The sequence below is a fragment of the Hipposideros armiger genome, unplaced genomic scaffold (assembly GCF_001890085.2).
Source record: "Hipposideros armiger isolate ML-2016 unplaced genomic scaffold, ASM189008v1 scaffold_426, whole genome shotgun sequence".
In the NCBI taxonomy this organism is placed as follows: Eukaryota; Metazoa; Chordata; class Mammalia; order Chiroptera; family Hipposideridae; genus Hipposideros; species Hipposideros armiger.
In genome coordinates, this window is record NW_017731776.1 from 1,305,176 (window position 1) to 1,325,059 (window position 19,884).

General features: G+C 46.2%; 2 protein-coding genes across 4 annotated transcripts in view; one reads left to right on the forward strand and one right to left on the reverse strand.

The window, feature by feature from the left end:
• KDELR3 (KDEL endoplasmic reticulum protein retention receptor 3) lies at window positions 1-11,016 on the forward strand. 2 transcript variants are annotated; one of them, XM_019664594.1, is made up of 5 exons: window positions 1-272; window positions 4,724-4,824; window positions 7,373-7,531; window positions 8,169-8,421; window positions 9,252-11,016. In XM_019664594.1, the coding sequence occupies exons 1-5, from the start codon at window positions 182-184 to the stop codon at window positions 9,290-9,292; spliced, it is 645 nt and encodes a 214-aa protein (XP_019520139.1). In that variant the 5' UTR covers window positions 1-181; the 3' UTR covers window positions 9,293-11,016. The 2 variants fall into 2 exon arrangements, with proteins under 2 accessions (XP_019520139.1, XP_019520140.1); XM_019664595.1 differs by having other exon boundaries at window positions 190-272; window positions 4,773-4,824.
• DDX17 (DEAD-box helicase 17) overlaps window positions 10,035-19,884 on the reverse strand; it is a 20,631-nt gene continuing 10,781 nt past the window's right edge. The window contains exons 10-13 of one of the 2 annotated variants that reach the window (XM_019664592.1): window positions 19,659-19,720; window positions 18,356-18,415; window positions 14,162-14,398; window positions 10,035-13,032 (exon numbers count right to left, since the gene is read on the reverse strand). In XM_019664592.1, coding sequence (XP_019520137.1) covers window positions 12,527-13,032; window positions 14,162-14,398; window positions 18,356-18,415; window positions 19,659-19,720 — 865 coding nt within the window. In that variant the 3' untranslated portion in view covers window positions 10,035-12,526. Of the gene's footprint in view, window positions 13,033-14,155; window positions 14,399-18,355; window positions 18,416-19,658; window positions 19,721-19,884 lie in introns of both variants that reach the window. The other variant, XM_019664593.1, reaches the window with a different exon arrangement.

A 19,884-nucleotide genomic window follows, 5' to 3' on the forward strand; every position in this document is an offset into this window, starting at 1 on the left:
GGGGCCGGCCTGGCCACGTCACCGCCCGGCCGAGAGCGCGCTGGCGGAGCGGCGGCGCCCGGACTTAGTGCGGGGCGCGCGGGACCCACAGGCCGGGCGGCGGACGTGGCAGCCGCCTCGCCCAGCCGGAAAGTTTCCCTGGAGTTGGCTGCGCGCGGGCGCAGGACGGGCGGGCTGGAACATGAACGTGTTCCGCATCCTCGGCGACCTGAGCCACCTCCTGGCCATGATCTTGCTCCTGGGGAAGATCTGGAGATCCAAGTGCTGCGCGGGTGAGGGGCGCCCCGGGCGGGAGGTGGGGGACCCGGGAACTGGGGGCAGGGCTGGACCACCTCGCCTCCACTGGCCAGCCTGCAGAGTTTGGGGCGGCGGGGGTGGGGGGTGGCGGCCGCTGATGTCTGTTCAGGAGGGGTTGTTCAAGACTGTTCAAGACTTCGGCTTGAGGGCGATTGAAACAGTTTTTGCACAGCCCAGATGCCAAAGAAAATGAAAAGTTGTACCATATCAAAGGAGGAGGACCCTGGAGATTATGCAGGGAGGGTGGGCTTGTGCTTTCAACCAACCCCTTCACCCCCATTGCCACTGCTAGTTGGAAGAGGAGGGGTCTAAGGGGGAGGTGACGCCCGCGTCCTGCCAGTCATCCCCTTCGCTCCACAGGAACAGCAGCGGTTCAGGCCCATTGTTCTCTCTACCCTTCCTCAGGCCCAGGGTGGGGAACGGGAGGTGGAGTGGCAGAGGAGATACGAACACAGTGGCCCCCAACTCTCAGTCTTCTCTTTCCTTCTCCTCGCCACTTTCTCCTGCCCTGTCTCAGATACCCCGCAAAGCTGGGCCCTGTTCCCTCTCCTGCCAGGCGGCTGTGATGTGGCGGGAGGGGCCAAGCCCTGCCCAGGTGGGCATGGAGTTGCCCCTGAGCAGAAGCCCAGGGAGCGCCCTTTTGCCCAATAATCTGGCTGCCTTGCTGGGGTTTGGATAAGTTTCAGAGCTGGACTGGTGGTGGCCAAACAGACCCAGTGCATTAAGAGGCTGCCCAAGCCTCCTGCAGCCATCTTTGTCTGCTAGTGTCCTGGAGGTGCCCTTCCCTGTTCTTGACTCTGCAGTGAGGGGACACAGAGATGAGCGCGGGCACCTGGTAGGGGCCAAGGAGGCAGAGTTGGCCCCTGAAGGCTTCATGGAGGAGGGTGCAGCTCTGTGTTGGGTCCTGGAGGACGGGCAGTGTGTCACCCAGCAAGGGTGTGCTGTGTGGAAGGCATGGGGGGTGCAAAAGCCCAGAAGTCAGGGAGGGCAGAGAATGCTTCAGGAAGGGTGAGCAGCCCAATTTGGTGGTGGGCCAGGAGGCAGATGAGTCTGGGGGGAAGGTGGTCCAAATGTGATAGGGCTTCATCTGTCAAGCTAGGGAGTTGGGATGGGGGAGCCATGGAAGGTTTGGGAGCAAGGGAGGGGGCTCAGAAAGGGACCTGAAGCATGTCACTCTAGAAGCCATGTGGAGGGGCCGAGAGAGGAGGCAGAGAGAGCAGCATGGAGGCCGCCAGCCTGGGAGGTTTGGTGGGGGTGTGGGGTGGGTGCTGATGTGAGGGTCATTGCAAAGGCAGTGATTCTAGACCTGGAGGCCATTCGGGTTTGGGGGTCTCTGGAGAGATAGGCACTCACTGTTCCCACTCAGGGGGAAGGAAAACAGGAATGCTGAGGGGTGACTGGGGGCAGAAGGCTCCCATGAGGGGAAGAACCTAGCTTGGACCTGTCCCTGCACTTTTACAGAGGACCCTGGGAAGGGTGTGCAACCATGACCGGGAGGGGGCGCTGTTCCCCAATGCACTCTGCCAGGCACTGTACTAGGCCCCTGGGACATTATATATATATATATATATATATATATATATATATATATATATATATATATATATATATATATATATATATATATATATATAATCACAGGCAGCACAGGCGGTGGGCTTTCTGACAGTGGGAGACCGCCAACAAGCAACAGTGGTAGCAACCAAGGAAATGATACGGTTTGTTAGAGGCGCTAAGGCTCTAGGAAGAGAAAGGACAGACCAGTGGTGCAGCCTGTGTGTGTGCGGAGAAGGACCAGCACAGGCCTGGTAGAGTGAGGTCTGTGGAGGTGAGGTGCCTGGGTGCCAGCCCCGTCAGCCCCGAGGGGCAGGGCCTGGTGTGACCCCGCTGACTCAGCCCTGAGGCAGCAGAAGACTGGGGCTTTGTTCTTGCGCTGCCCCTGACTCGCTGAGTGCCCCTGGGCCTCAGTTTCCCCATCTGTCATTTGGTCGGTGGTCCTATATGTGCTTGGCACCCCTCAGGGACTCTGGCCAGGTTACTGGCTCACGTTGTTTTCCATGTCCTGGGTCTCCATGGGCAGCTTGCTTTGGTGGAAATTATTTGCTGCTTTCAAAAGAGTGTGCATATCATTGTGCTCCAGGTCACCAGGGCTCCAGTCACTGAGGAAGATATGAGCGAAGCCTGGGGTCTGGCAGGCTGAGGATGGAGAGAAGGGAGGGGTGGCGGAAGGCTATGTGATGGGGGTGGCCAAACGTCCTCCACCAGGGCTGCCTCCTGGACCCTCCCAAGTGGGGCTGAGGGCCTCCCAGCAAGGCCTCTGTGAGGGCTCAGGGAGATGGTGTAGCCACAGGCACAGCCCAGATCCGCTCAGTATTGCCTGCCCCCAGGGGGCTCTTTCCCGCACAGCCAGCCAGCCACTGCCCCTGGGTGGCACTCACATTTCCACTGAATCCTCTTTAGTCCTCACAGTGCCTGTTGCACGGATGCACGGATGAGGGTCAGGGTTGCCATGCAGGTAGGAAAGTCAGGCACATGGACCCCGCGCTCTCCAGAATGTTAGATGTTCATCCTCTGTCATTAAAAATGTCCCCCCTCCCCAGATAGCCATCACCAGAGGTAGAATTAGATAAGACACAGTTCAGGCGGATGAAGGAACCAGACCCTGAATCAGGTACCATCGCTTCTCAGTGCCAAACTCGCCAGTTGTTCCATTCCATTTAGAAGAAAATCCAGACATGTCACCATGGTTGGAGGGAGGGAGTGAGGAGGAGGGTGACCAGATGTGGGGCAAGGGGAGCAGCCAGGCGCCCTCATGAGCCATGAGAAGGATTTGGGTCTTTATTTTAAGGGCATTAGGGAGCCACTTAAGGGCTTTAAGCAGAGTTTTACTTTACAAATAACCCATTTTCTGCTGGGTGGAATTGGGGGAGGGGTGGGCAGCCAGGAAGGACTTGGGAAGACCAATTGGGCGTCACTGGGGTGGGGTGCTGGGCTGAGTGAGGGGCACTGGAGTGGGAGCAGTGGAGCTGAGAAACGGGGACGGGGAGGGACAAAGGGGAGACAGACTCAAGGATGGCTTTTGGTTTTCTGGATGGTGGTGGCGTTTATGAAGGAGGGAGACAGAAGCGGCGGGGTTCGAGGGGAGATGATGAGTTTGTTCAGGCGGGAACATATAGGTCAGAACTCGGAGGAGAGTCCAGAGCAGGAGTGTCCCTGGTGTGTGGGATGAGATGGAAAAGGGGCAGAGGGAAAAGAGCGGTTTAGGTGGCGAGGAGGACAGGCGCAGCCAGAGGGGGTCTGGGCGGTGGTTCAGGACACACGAGGTTTGGGAAAGACGAATGAGTGCTCAGCAGGCTCTTGAGAGACTGGGTGAGTGGGGACAGGTGACCTTTGGATGCAGAAACGTGGGTGCACTGATGGGAGTGGTTTGGTGAAGTCCCCAGACTGGTGTGGGCTTGAGGGGGCCAGAGAAAAGGGAGGCGGGGCGTCTGCTTACCTCAGCCTGGAACCACCTCCAGGACATAACAGAAGTGGCCAAAATGAAACTAGGGAGCATGCCAGCTAAATGCAGCATCAGTTCCTGGATGGGATCCTGGAACGGAAAACAGGCGTCACTGGGAAAACTGGTGAACTCCAAAGCCTGGAGTTTAGTCCTAGACGAATAAATGAACGAAGTCACTTTCTTCGTTATGGTCAATGATCTGTGACTATGCGAGGTGCTAACACGAGAGGAAGCGGGGTGGAGGGTATACGGGAATTCTGCACTATATAACACTTGCGTAAATCTAAACTTATTTCAAAGTAAAAAGTTAAGAAAGAAAGGGGCCAAAGCAGGTGAGGAAATAGCATGGGAAGTATGACCTCGGTTTTGTCCTCTCGGTGCATCCGTATGTGTCATGTGTGTGCACATATGTGTCATGTGTATGGATGAGCCAACAAAGATCTGGAAGTACGCACACTGAGGCTTTGGAATTCAGGTGACGGCTGCGTTTTCATTTACAGCTTTATGTATTATCTGATGCTTGTAAAATCAGCGAGTTCCCCAAAAGACAGAGCTTTGGGAATTGTCAAAGTGCAGCTCTGCAGGTGGGATGAAGAGAAGCCTCGACAGCCCCCTACCAGGCCCGATCACACCGCCCCCGACACCCTTTCCAGAGCACACGTGGGGCCCTGGGAACTCGGATTCAGTCTTTATTTGGAGACTGGGAGACACATCACAGCCTAATGAGGGGAACAGAGACTCAAGTGACCCAGTGGGAAGGGGTGCTTCCTGTCCTGCGGGGAGGTACAGTGCCTGGACAGGGTGTCGTCCTTTGGGGCAACTGGACACTCTGGAGGCCTTTCCAGCTCAGGCTCTAGGCTTCTCGAGTGCGCGTGGGCCTGGGAATCTGTGTTCTCATTGTCTCCTGTCCCCCTCTGGCCGTAGGCATCTCTGGGAAGAGCCAGATCCTTTTCGCTCTTGTCTTCACCACCAGGTACCTGGACCTGTTCACCAACTTCATCTCCGCCTACAACACAGTCATGAAGGTGAGGGGGCTGGGTGGCTGAGTGTGTGTGTGGGGGCTGTCGTCGCTGTCCCACACCGTGAGGCAGTACACATGGGAACTCAGGCCGTGGAACCAGGCAGACCTGGTTTAAATTCTGGCTTTGCTCCTAGCAGCTGCGGCCACCTCAGTTTCCTCCTCTGTGAAATGAAGGTACTAGTACTTACCCTCAGAGGGTTGTGTTGTGAAAATTAAATGAGGTAATAAATGTAAATACATAATAGCTGTCATATATTAAACATTCAATAAAGGTTAGCTCTTAGGTTGTCGGAAAAGTCATGACGTATTTTTCTGTTTTTCATTGCAAAACTGCGTCATGACTTTTCCGACCACCCAATATTATAACGGTTACAAAACAAGGAAAAAATCAAACATGCTACCCTGAGCTTTCAAAGAACTTATTCAACCATCCTTCTGACAAATACAGAGGGTGCCAAAAAGATGTATACACATTTTAAGAAAGGAAAAAACTATTCAAATTGTAATATGCAATATATACCGATAACAAACGATGACTACAAGTCACGTTTGACTTCTGCAATTACAAGAGGTGCTCAAAGTGGTTCCCATCAGCGTCCAGACACTTCTGATGACGGCAAACTACTAATTGAGCAACGCTGACCCAAGTGTCCACTTGTATACATGTTTTTGGCACCCCCAGTATGTAAAGTGCCTAATACCCAGAAGATATTTAACCAAAGCGAGTTCTCCTTCTCCTCATCAGGGATGTCCTTTAGGGATTCCAGGCATTCTAGTTCCTAAGATTGGTGGAAAGGAGGCTGCTGTTACCTGTGGGGTGTTGAACTCAGTGTGAACTTGAGCCTGAGGTCCTGAAATCACTGTCTACTTAAATTCAACACACAAGTAGCAAACACCATCTGCTTAGTTCATTCTCTGCCCCAGGGTCTGACTTGGGCAGTCCTGGCAGGGACTGAGACCCAGCCCATGGCATGACGGAATGAGGTCTAGGAACTGCAAAGACGTGTTTCCACATTTTTGCAGGATGAAGTGATCACCTCTTCCTTGACTCAGTCACTAATTCTAGCATTTGTTTTCTGCTGGGCCTTGAGTGATGGGCTGGGGATTCAGAAGTGGACAGGATATGGATCCTCTTATAGGAATCCCTTCATAGGGGAGATAGGCCATTACACGGACATGTACAGAACATGTGACCATGGGCAGCAGTCAATATTTTCACACAGGGCTGTGGTGACACAGAGTATGTGTACCTCATTCTGGTGAGAAAAGACTTCGAGGAAATAACTTCACCTGAGTTTTTAAGTACAAATAATTCTTTAGGCCAGTGTAGTCCTGGACCATCAGCATCACATAGGAACTTGCTAGAAACTCAAGTCCTCAGGCCCACTCAGACCTACTAAATCAGGCACTGTGGGGGCAGGGGAAGGGGCAGCCATCTGTGTGACTCTGATGCACATTCAAGTTTGAGAACCGCTGGCCTCTAGGTTTGAGAGGCTAGATCATAAGATTATACAAAGTCTGACAATTAAGTTCATGAACTTGTTGCAATGCTGTTGCTAACCTTTTTTGCTATCAGAGGGATTATTCATTATGAACTTGTACCAACTGGACAAACAGTTAACCAAGTTTACTCTCTGGAAGTGCTGAAAAGGCTGCGTGAAAAAGTTAGATGACCTGAACTTTTTGCCAACAATTCATGGCTCCTGCATCACGACAATGCACCAGCTCACACAGCACAGTCTGTGAGGGAGTTTTTAGCCAGTAAACAAATAGCTGTACTGGAACACCCTCCCTACCCACCTGATCTGGCCCCCAGCGACTTCTTTCTTTACCCGAAGATAAAGGAAATATTGAAAGGGAGACATTTTGATGACATTCAGGACATCAAGGGTAATATGACGACAGCTCTGATGGCCATTCCAGAAAAAGAGTTCCCAAATTGCTTTGAAGGGAGGACTAGGCACTAGTGTCAGTGCCTAGCTTCCCAAGGGGAGGACTTGGAAGGTGACCATAGTGATATTCAGCAATGAGGTATGGAGCACTTTTTCTGGGACGAGTTCGCGAACTTGTCAGAGCTCGTGTGCTGGAGGACAGCTACTGTAATTGGAAAAAGAGCTTTTCTGAAGGAGCAGAGATCAACTCACTCAGGGACTGTTAGTCCTGTGAAAGAACGCTCTCAAGTCACCGATGCAGACCCAGGAAGCCGAGGTTTGAACAGTGCCCTGGACCGCCACTGCGAAATCCTCCTGAAGATCAATCCCGGCTGTTTTTGCCTCATGCTTTGCAGTGGAGACGCCGGGGCACCTTTGAGTCTTCATGGTAGCACCATCAGTCCCAGTTAGAAGCTCCGAGTCACTTAACAAAGGGTCATTAGCTTCAGGCTCTTGGCCACTGGGCCTAAGAGCAACTGCCAACACATTTCACCCCTTCCACCTTGAGGCAGAGCACTATCCTTTAGGTTTCGCAGGCCCCAACTCAGGGTGGCTTTGAAGCCTAGCCAATAGGCGGGGAAATGACTTCACGAAGTCCCATGTGTCTCTCTCCCTTTGTAGGTGGTTTTTCTCCTCTGTGCTTATGTCACAGTGTACATGATCTACGGGAAATTTCGGAAAACGTTTGACAGTGAGAATGACACGTTCCGCCTGGAGTTTCTGCTGGTCCCAGTCATTGGCCTCTCCTTCCTTGAGAACTATAATTTCACTCCCCTGGAGGTAAGGAAAGGGACCCAGAATACTAATTCTCAAAGACAAACATGCTCCCTAACATCCTGCCCTCCCAACGTCTGGGCTTGCTTTCTGCTACAACCATGACCATTACTCATATTGTTGTTTAGAAATTAGCCACAAGCTACCCTTACTGCTCCACCTGAAAACGGGCACATCTAGCGATGTTCGCAAAGCAGGCATCACAGCACTTAGGTCTGTTGGGACCTGTGGCCAACAGGTGGTTAATGGACACGAGGGTGCAGTCCAGGCTGAGATTTCAAACTCAGCAGGTCTGGGCTGTGGGGCAACAAGAATATCAGGAGATTCTGATGCTAGTGTTCACTATTTTGAGAAACCTGGCCTCAATTAAGGTGAGTTTATACAAGAAAATTCTGCAATTAAAAAATAATGTGCTATAGAAATGTTCATACTGTGTTGTGAAAGAAAACAGCAGTATGCTTGAATCTTTAAAAAGTTTTTGTATTTACAGATAGGGGGTGGAATGCTATACTGATGAAAATATAAAAAATTGTAAGAATATGATTTACTGTGTTCTCTCGAATGAACATATTTTAGCAATTCTCTTATTAAAGAGATGGGCCCCTTCTGGGTCTTGATCAGCCTCCTCATCTCCCTGGCTCAGATCCTCTGGACTTTCTCCATCTACCTGGAGTCGGTGGCCATCCTGCCCCAGCTATTCATGATCAGCAAGACCGGGGAGGCCGAGACCATCACTACTCACTACCTGTTCTTTCTTGGGCTATACCGGGCACTCTACCTGGCTAACTGGATCAGGCGGTACCAGACTGAGAATTTCTATGACCAAATTGCAGTGGTGTCTGGGGTGGTACAGACCATCTTCTACTGTGACTTCTTCTACTTGTATGTGACCAAAGGTAGGTGCTGAGAGAACAGTGTTGCTGGCACTGCCCCAAGGGGTACTCATCTACTTGGTGTTGAGGGCAGGAAGGTGAACAGAGGCAAGCCTCTGGACCTCGCAGTGCTTATTCTAATGAGGAAAGAAAAGTCTTTTCAGGAAACAGTTAAGTGCCATGAAAAAAAATAGAACAGGATACTGTATGTACAATGCAAACACTGTGTACAGCGAAGACAGCTATGAAGTAATGAGACAAAATTAGGAAAATATAGAAAACCATTCCAGAGAAGAGCTTATGTATAAGCCCCAAGGCAAAACAGCTTGGTGTGATCGAGGACAAAAGGGCTCGTGTGGTCATAAATCTATAAACCCAGAGGTATCAGGTCAAGCAAGACCAGTCACAAGGGGCCTCAAAGGCCCTGTAAGGAGTTTGCATTGCATTTTGATTGCAAAGGGCTGCTACTGGAGGGGTTGTTTAAAAAAACCAATCCCCTATGTGCTGCGTAGGGAAAAAAGCAGTCAAAGCAGGAAACTAGTTATGGGGCAGTTGCAACGGTCCAGGAAGAGGTCATCAGTGCAAAGGGATGTGGAGTTGGGGTTTGCTGATGGATGGCTGTGAAATGTGGACTAGTCAGATGCGGAACTTCCAGACTAAGGGGGTGGTGTTGATGGTATCAGTAACCAAGATGGGGGTGAGTGAGTCTGTAGTTAACCTGGCAGGGAGTTTTCCCTTTGGTTTTAACATCTGAATGCCTGGGAACAGGGCGTTAGAGATACTAAGATTATGCACAAAGATATAGTCCTTTCATCAGTGTGATAAACTCTAATTTCATCTTCATTTTCTTCTAGTCCTTAAAGGAAAGAAGTTAAGTCTTCCGGTGCCAATTTGAGGTCCTCAGAGGTGTCCTACAACTCCAGGACATGAAGTAAAATATTTGAAATGTTCTATTGGGTGACTTATACATGACTCAGAACAAATGTTAAAATTAAAACCAGAAAAGTGAAAAAAGTGTGGATTTCAGCAAAGCACTCATCATTCTATCTAGAAGACCTTCTCATCAGTACATCCTTTATAGAGGTAATGAAAAGCTGGGCCAATTACACAAATATGGTGCTGCACCGTCAACTGGATCAAGAAACCTTGGGTGCCTAACCTGTGAATGGGTCAAATAAACGCTAGCTCTCTAAACCCCTAGTGCAAGACTCATGCTAACAAGTCAGTCTCAACCTGGAAAGATGTCAGGGTACAAGGCCACATTTACAAGCTTTGGCAAGTCGTCAGTAGTTGCATGCTTTATCTTTAAAATTGACCTGAGTCCTATTGTGGTACAAGGTAGTCCCACACTCAGTACCTTAATACAAGTCACAACCCTAGGTGGGCACTATTAGCATGACCATTTTACAGGGGGAAACAGATACCCAAGCCTTTACCTACTTACTAGGCACTGTCTTGTTGCTTTGTGACTCAAATTTTTGCAGTAAGACGAATCAGTCCCACCTCCCTTTCACATTTTTAGGTGCTAAGGTGATTTCCAACATCCCAACCTTGGCCTGAAGCAAATAAAAACGATAAAAGAGGGCTGTCACCGGACTGTAGTCAGAGAATTTTTAAGCAATAAAACGCTCGGCACCTTATTGTCAACAGTGTTTTATTTATACCTACAAAAGAAAACAAGATGGTATCAAAAGGACAATTTACAAACTAAGAATAGCAACATAGCGTTTAGCATCCTGTGCCTGAACATCACACATCTACAAATCTTTCAAGTCTTAATGCAACAGGAATGTGTTCAGAGACCAGCAAGGACGTGAATAGAGCACTGATCCCAAGCAAAAGCCACCTTTTTAGATGAGAGGAGTCCACACACACACAATGAATTGTTAGGGAGGGACTGGGGAGAAGCAGCCCCAAAGCTTAATATTGAAATCTGTTTTCTAAATGAGTTTCAACCATGACCACATACCTAGCATCAAATGAGATCTCTTCTGCTCATGTTCTGAAAGCAAAGGCGGAACCTAATTATGAGTGACAGACACAGGAAGCAGTTACTTTAGAATTACAGGAAAAACTCTGCTAGATTCCAGCTGTGCTCAGACCATAAGAGTCTTTAAGACTTGGAATATGCTGTTATTTTGACTATATGATTACAACATCCCTGGTGGGCAAAAGGGAAGCAAGCAGACCAAATACCACTTGCTTGCCCAGAGACCTTTCCCGAAAAGGGGTGCTTGTAAGACCTGCAAGAGTAGGACACTCCCACCGGTGGCACCTGTTTTTAAAAAAACATCAGAATTTTGGTGCAGAGATGTCTACAATGGACTTGTCAGTGCTTAGGCAAAAAAAATTGTGAAGACACTTTGGTTGGAAAGCACAGAGCAGTTTTGCCACATTTTTCCTGTGCCTACTATCCTCCCCTCACCCTAAACTTCTATAAGGAGAAAAAGAAAAGTTAAGGAAGAAAGTAGGGGGTAAAAAGATGTCCAAGTTCTTACATGCATATATTTCAGCGTATGCTGATAACCTACCTGTATGCTGCATATTCAACCATACTTTCAGAACCCCTCAGAAACAACCCCTTCTCTCCCTGAAGAACTTAAAAAGGAAAACAAAAAACCTCAAGTATTTAGATATTTGGATCTTACAAACCAGCGAGCACTCTCAGGCCTTAGCCAAAGAATGCAGTGGAGCCTTCCCCCTTTGAGTACATTGTGAATGAACAATACTGACAACAGCACTACAAAATGAAGTCTCACACTAGGTATGGAAGAGGTTTCTGGGGCTGTCTGATCTCCCTGTCCTGTTATGAGTGAACCCAAGAGATTCTTTCCAGGCCTATCTGTCATAGGCAGTATCAGTAAAACAATCAGTATTACTACAAAGGGGATGAACTCACCTACCTTTAGATGGAGGAAAAGTAAAAAGGTTTAGGCTTTAGTTCTCTGTAATTTTTCTCAAGCACTACCTACCTGTAAAAAGCTGAGTGCAAAAGGATGCCGAGGAAAATTTGCATCCGAAAGCTGTTACAAAGCACTGCAGAGAACAGAGTATGAAGAGAGTAAGAGTTCTTTCTTAACAAACCCTTGAGATTCTTTAAGACAACTTGGCCAAAAGGGCTGAGGAGGTGGCCAAGAGCTGCTTTTATTCTAGCTCTCGAGCTTAAAATTTGCCCAATGAGTATATTGTTTATAACTACAGGTGGTTTGTACACTACAAGTGAATGCATCTTGAACTGGTTAATCAGCTTCCAGTGAGCATTTATGTTCTTGCTCACAGCAGCTGTCTGGTTGGAAAGTGGATCTCACAGATGGTCCGTTTATATGGGGAAGAATAGGCAGCTTCCACCCAGATGCTGAGCTGCTACATTTAACCACTGCCATGAACACTTGGGGTTTTTCATTTAAAAGATACTTAAAAAAATTCCGACTCGGCAATTCAATTTCTAACCTGACACTAATATGGTTATTTTTCAGTAATCGGGAAGGGAGAAGGCAAGGTATAAGGGAGACAAAACGAATTAGGAATTTTTAGACTGTTGAATGCACTTATAACAAGCAACCAGCCAAAATGACAATGGCAAAGCACTGTCTTAAAAACTCATCAGGCCTGAAGAACCCCGTTCCAGCTTGAGCAACATTAAAAAACATTCTGGAAAATGTGCAGGGAAATCCCTCTTGGTTTTCTAACTAGTAATGAGAGCAATTTAAAGCACAGATGCCATCTCCTTCTGCAGAATCCAACCCTCTACCCTCCCGTACCCCCACCCCTCAAATTCAGGACAACAAAAACGGGCTCCCACAAAAGGGCCTAATACCTTGCTTTTTCTTTTAAGATGAAAAATAGCTCAAATATCCTCCACATGCAAGAAGTTGGGGGAAAAAAAAAAATCTCTTCCAGTCAGCTACACATATAATTTTTACAAAATCTGTTATTACAGACTGGATCAATTTGGCGGGCTGAAGAAACCTGGCAGAGAATTCTAACTAATCTGCAGGAAAGACAAATCACAATGGCTGGGAGAAAAAATAAAAAAGAAAGAAAAAGGGAAGAGGAAAAAAAAAAAAGGGAAAGACAGCGTTCCTTTAAATGTAGTAAGTCTGCGTAAGTCACTACCACTCTCGTGGTTTCATTTACGTGAAGGAGGAGGGGGAGGAGGAGGAGGGGGGTATTGGTAGGCAGTCTGCCCCATGTAACCTATCATATTGGTAGCTCCCGGAGGCTGTGCAAACTGTTGTGACATCAGTGGCTGTGGCTGCTGCCCAGACCGGCCTATCCCACTAAACTGCTGGCTAGAGCTCTGTGAACTTCTCCCAGTTGAAGCGGTGGTACTAGCCCCGTAAGTGCCAGCGCCATATTCTTGGGCCGTATAGCCACTGGTGCCATAAGCAGCTGCCCCATAGGTGCCTTGACTATAGGTGTATTGGCCTGCTTGTGCTCCAAAGGCAGAATTTGGACTTCCGTAGCCACTGCCATTAGCATAACCAGCTCTATCGGTTTCACTACGATCCCGATAGCTTGCAGAGTCTCTCCGGCCACCATCCTTGACTCCTCGAAGCCTCCGGTCACACTCATCCTGATACATCAGATTGGGATTGTTGGCTGAAGAAGTGGTCCGGTATCGAGAACGACCTCCTGGTGGGAGGACACAAGGAATCTTTAATGCCAGATATACAATCCAAACATATTCTTCTACCAGGTACAAAAGTATTCAACATTTTTTTATTGTTCTTTAGTTAGGCCAGCTTCCAAGTCAGCACTTAAAAAATATGCCCATAATTTGAATCTTGAATGGGACATATTTGAAATAATGGTAAACATTAAGAATATTCAATTTCTCACCCGTTTAGGACTTTACTTGAGGGTTATCAAGAAACACAATCTTAAAAATGTAGGAACAGTGGTAAACAGAGGTTTAGGTAACTTACCACAGGTTTTAACCCTCCGTTGGGCACAACTGATCTCACAGATTCATTGCACAGAAATTTTCAAATATCTAAGTTAACGTAATTACTGTGACTCATTGCTTCTGTGTCTTTCCCCTCTACTGTAACCTATCGCCAGTCGTGTTTGTGACTTAGTAAAGACGTATTTCATATTTGAAAATTTGTGTGTAAATGAATGTGTGAGATCAGCTGCGCCCAAACCACCATGAAGAGATGGCTCCTTCACCAGAGCGCAGTGGTTCAGTGTCGCTTTGTGGACCTAACTGCACTAGAATCATCTCATAAGTTTTAGGAAAGATGTTCAGGCTCCTAGTTCAATTCCAAACCCACTTAAAAAAAGAAAACCTGTATTTTTAAAACCTCTCAGGGAATTCTGATATAGAACTTAAACTTAAACACGCAGTAAGTTGGGGTAAAAAGAAATACCGAACTTGTAGTTAAGAGGCCTAGGTCCTAGTGTATTCTGCAACTGTCTAATTTTAAGATCCAATAGCTATGCCTGTTCTACTACCATAAAACGGTATAAATTAGGTATTAAAAGCAACCATAATTCAGCTTAATTTTGAACATACACGATGTACTTCAATATATAAAGGCCCATTTTATATCATCTACAGAAATACTATGCTGCAAAAGGACAATCATAACAGGCCCCAACCTTCACCTTGTCTTACTCAGGACAGATTATGAAAACTATTAAACACTGCCCTTTGTTCCTAAGCAACATACTTAAAGCCTTCACAAGACTGAAAAAACACAGCACAGTGAACACAAAGATACCTTGGCAGTTCCTGGAGAACTCCAGGACTTACCCTTACCCCCTCCTCCGCCGCCTCCTCTGTGGTCCACTAGCTGCATCAGTTTTGGATTGATGGCCTGATTGGCTTCTTCCAGCACCTTGATCAACTCTCGGGCCTGCTTTAGGTTTCCTGGGGTGAAGAAGGTGTAGGCCGTGCCCTTGTTGGTGCTACGGGCTGTTCGGCCAATGCGGTGTACATAGTCCTCTGAGCTGTTTGGATAGTCGTAGTTGATCACAAACTTGACATCTTCCACATCTTCCAAGCCAATGATGAGTCAGTGTGTAGGTTGACGTGGCAGGGAAAGAGAAGGTAAGGACATGCCAACGACAGGTAGGAAGCACGAATGCAGATGACAGCAAGAGGAGAGAAGATTAAGTTAGCAACCACTCTGAACAGGAACAGAAAAAGACTCATCCCAACAGAGTAAGAGGATTAATGATTCTCGGGACATGCAGAGGCAATGGCGTCAGCTATTATCGTATATATCAGCTTAAAATTCTAAGGGAATCCCATTCAACCCTCCCTACTCCTGCCTCTCCTGCATTTTAGCCAATATACAGGCAGGAGTTGTACCGAATTCCAGCCCTCTCCTTTGCAACACTGGAATGTAGAAGACAGTAGTACCACTATTAAGTCACAAGGCCAAATCACTTCTACTCTGTTGGGAGAAGCCTGGCAAAATCTACCGGTAACATAACAAACTTACCTTTAAACCAGTCACAGAGCAAAATGAAAAAAGAAACTTCGTATACTTTATTACTACATTTTTAAGGAGACTTAATCAAAACATTTAATTTTTTGCTTATATTTAAAAAAACTAATCAGAGTCCAAGTGCACATCTAGTTTCCTTTGCAGAAATATCCAAATTATCTTTCCCCTTTCAATTACAAAAGCACATTACACTAAAATTTCACTGTACTACCAAGCCCAGCTCTGCCAAATGAGGTTTTTTGCTCAACTCAAGGTTATTTTAACTCAATACTTGCTTCAATTATCAAAGATTGTCTACGTAACCTGGGAAATTAAATAGCCAGAGTGTGGGAAAAACCATGAAACCTTGAGACACAAGTTTAATGTTCTGTCTGCTGCTGGGAATTGGGTTGAAAAACCTCCTAATGCTTCAAGTATGTAAATGTTAGTGTAATGCTTTCAGCTAAATGTATATTTTTACCTACTTAAACAAACAAATTTAAGTATATAACAAAGAATCCTAATGTTTTGTGGAAAGAAAAATCTGCATTTTACAAAGAATATTCAGAAAATATCCTAGATAAAACACAGATTTTTGTGATATAAATAATTAAAAAGCATTCTCTGTTTGTTACCAGACCGATGCACACTCCCTCCTCCTTTGGGAAACCGCTGCAGCCGATCCCGTCTCTTTGCCTTTTATTTTTGGCGGCCTCCTTTCGAAAACTCCGCCTTCTGACACGGGACCACTGGAGCGCGGGGAGCATGCATCAAGGGTCCGTGGCAGTGAGAAGTCCCCACACACGCTCGCTCTGTGAACTGGCTTAGATGCTTCTCTGTAGCCCCATTTGGTTGCCAAGCGCCGGAGAACCTGGGTTCGGGTAAAAATTTCAGGTCCTCCAACGCCTCCCCCAAGGATAATTGGGGTGATTGTAGAAAAAAATAATTAATAAAAAAATGTAAGTTACATCCAAAGGGTCAGACTGCATCTATTGCCCAGACTGGATTAATTTCAGGGGGGAAAGGGGTGATGCTCAAAAAAAAAAAAAAAATTCAGCTATTGTTAAAGGGCCTGTGAAGAAAGGGGCATTATGTCTGTTTCTTATTACAATAAAGGCTCCTCAGTCTTTACTGACCCCTAAAGTCCTGAAATCACACCAGAAAGACGAGAAGGCAGTCATCACAGGGGGCAGCGTGAGTCTCCGGCTAGGGTCGTTGATGCAACAAGGGAAAAACAAAAATGTGCAGGGCCGGGATGGATGTGAGATGGGGGGTGGGCTGGGGTGGCAAATTATGCTCCATGACCACATCTTCAGAGCTAAGAAGGTGCTCCTCAGTCAATCCCACTGTGTGACCACAGGCACACGGGCACAGAGCCAGCTGAATTACTGCACTGGATGCCCGGACGTGTGCTTCCCTAGCAGGAAGCACGGGGGACTGAAGTCACCGGTTCAGATACTAATACTTGGGGAGTATCCCTGGAGGGGTTCAATAGGGGCAGACATGGTGCAAGTTCTTCATACTAGAAAGGTGTCCTGCGTGTGCACACAGAGCGGGCTGAGGACACATACGGGCAAGCGCAGGATGTGATTTTCTCCAGTCAAGCCTGCCCTCATGTTACTTGTGCACGGCCACAATATTATCTTGCTGCCTTTAGAGAAGATGCTGTAGCAGGGTGAGAAATTGCAAAGTTAATGTTTTGGCCAGCTGCCTAGGATGGCAACTTTTTGTCTGACAAGCCCTGTGACATGGCCTCAATCTCCAATCGCTAATTGGGAGGAACTGAGACTAGCCAATAGGCTCATCTAGAGCTGCTTCGGGCCAATGTAGATTGGTCTCGGCCATGTACTGAGTGATCTGCAGCTGTATCAAAGCTTCTGTTAAAAAACAAAACAAAATAAATTCAATACTTTTAGCTTAACAGTGTGTAATTTAAACAAAAAAAAAGGAAAAATCAAAAATATCCCAGTTGAAAGGGAGTAATAAATAGTGGTTTCCTGAGGATGACTAGTGTTAACAGTAGGGGAATCAAAGAACTTACCTGAAGGGAATATATAAGAAGCCATCTCTCGACAGGAAGTGAAAAAAGGCCTGGTGACTCAGCTGAAAATTGCACCCCTGTCTATGAGGTAGAAGCCTTCACTTTCCAGGATCTTGTAGGACCTTGGTCAGCATTCTGCCATTTTGGTGGGTTTTCCCCCTCCTTTTGATTTTTACAAGGCAGCAAACAAAGGGGCCCAAAACAAGCACTGATGTTGAGTAACAAGAAACAGACTCAGGTACCTTCCCTCTCCCCCTCACTTGGGTGAGTGGGGGTGGGATGAAGAGTCTAAGTTATTCTAATGGTAGCCAATTGATTTGGTTTAGAAAAGCAGGGGACCATAAACAATGTTTTTAATTGTCTAGGCAAGATGCACAAAGAAGCTACCAGCACATAGCAAGCCTGTTTAAAAACCACCATCACTGAAAGCTTTCATGTGAACTGCTTTCAGGCCTCTCAGCCTCTTCTCCCAACAGGCCCAAGTTCTAACCGCACAGATCCAGACATGACCTCAAGAGGGCAGAGACAACTTTTAGTCATGGCTGCAGGTCACCGCCTCTGAAGGAGGGAATGATGAGTGCAATGTATAAGTCTTCATTACTTTTGTATTCCACTTTGAATACTTGTTTCTTTATGTTAAACATTTTAAGGGAATATGGTACTTCTCGCCTTACTGGGCAAGAAATTAAATACATGTCAATAATTTAAAGGTATCTTTGTGACAGAAATAATCTCATCTTTTTTAAATATAAGTTTTGAGTTACCTCTGTTTAAGCTCAGAATAGGCTCAAGTACTGCGAAGTATCTCTGTATTTAAATCATAACAGGTCAAAAACTCCAGAACACCAGCCTCAAATTAGGTTCTTAAATTGGAATACAGCAAATCAATGATAAGAGTGTGGGGGAGGGGAGGGGAGGGGTGGCTGAGTGCCCATAATTTTACTTCAGTAAATAAAACTGGGCAATGCAGATTTAATTGCTGAATGATACTGTGTTTAGAGACTTACTAAACCCCAAGAATATATTATGCCAGCATTCATGGACTTGGACCTCCATATGTATCTAGCACAGATAAACTGGTATAAGGAGAAGGATAACTGAAAAAACTAGCTTCTGACAGTTAGGCTCAATCAGGCTCACTCTATCCAGCCAGATAACAGAATAAAACCAGGAAGAAGTTGAGCTGTTCAACTGAATGTCTCCTCTCCCTCTGAACAGTCATGCCTAGGCCTTGCTGCACACCAAAGTCTGTTTGTTAGGAGCAGAAAGAGACTTCGAAAATGTAAGAAAAAAGAAAAAACCCCCAAAATGCCAAGTTTAAAAAAAAATTGTGGGGGAGGGGGGAGAATCACACTTTGTATTCTTCTCTTTTAAATATTTATCTAAACAAACATATATACAACTCTAATTTGAAATGACAAACAAATCTGTAAACCAAAAGATACATATACCATTGACAGAGACACCTATCTATACAAACCTAGCCCACGGGAGGCTACGTCTGTGGCAATGAGGATGGGAGCCTTTCCAGAACGGAACTCTGCAAAACAAGAACGACACTATGAAATACATTGAAGGCTAAGTGGTATGTCTTTTAAAAATGACCAAATAAACATTCCTAGCTATCTGGCCCTTTTACCCTACCATGGTAAAATTTCAAGTAATGGTGTCAACACGCCAAGGTCTTTTAAATTTAAGAACAGTAATTATTTTGAAAATCTATTGCTCTCTCTTTTAGCAGAGGGGTCAGAGGGGCAATAAACCAGAAGTTACCTCTAATAATGAAATACTATTAAAATGGTATGGCAATTTGTAACAAAATCACATGATCTAGGATTTTTTCCCCTTAAATTATTACACTAAAGTTATATCCCACATGAAATAAAACCAATTTTGGGGCGGGGGCAAGTTTAAAACATGTGGAACGCAAGGACAAACCATACTTTCTCCTGTGAAATAATAGAAAAAAAAATCTATTGGTTTCTGTCCCCAGTTCCTGACACAGAGTTCCTCAAATCCTTATAAATAGGGATGCTAGGAGAATCTTTTATTCTAATACTTAGTCGTTGACCCAGGTTCCTGACAGGGTTCCTAAATCCCTCGTATTTCCTGGGTGAGAAGAGTGCTTTTTTCTGATAAGGTGACACTTGGTGGGCTCTAGAATAGCTCTTGAAGCGGGCTGGTAACAAAAATAAACAAATAAAAATAGTATCAAGCCATAATGAGAAACTTGGCACTTTTAGCTCCACTCCCCATCCTCGGAGAAGGGGAGAGGCACTGGAGATCGAGTTAATGATCCATCATGCCTATGTGATGAAGCCTCCATAAAAACGCAAAAGCATGGGGCTTGGAGAGCTCCTGGGCTGGTGAGCGTTATCTATAAAGACAAGAACTTATTACATAAAGGAAGGGTGGTGTAAGTTGTGAAAAAGTGTGAAGAGCCAGCATTGCTGACCTTAAGAACCTTTGGAGATAAGCCAAAAAATGCCCCAATAGTCAATTAACTAAAAGCAGTGCTAGGCAAACTAGCCTGCAGGTCAAATCTGGCATAACACCTATTTTTGTAAATAATGTCTTGCTGAAACGCAGCCAGGCTGTTTGTTTCCTTACTTACTGTCTTTGGTCATTTTTGTGCTACAACAGCACAAAGCTGAATAGCTGTGACACACACTATCTTACAATCTGCAAAGCAGAAAATATTTACTATGTGGTCCTTTTACAGAAAGTTTATCAATTCCCAAAATAAGAACATCAACAATGCTTAGTTTTGATTTTGAACTCACCATTAAGTACCCAATCTCTTTCTGGTTGACTCTTGTCTCCATGGATACACATAGCTGGCCAACTGTCAGAAGAAAAGTGATCAATATTTTACAAATCTTAAAAAAAAAAAAAGAGGAAACTAAGCTTTAGAAAGAAGTATAGGGCCGGCAGAGTGGTGCGATGGTTAAGAACTGGCTTGGGATGCCAGAGGGCCCCGGTTCGGATCCCACATGAGGGCCAGTGACA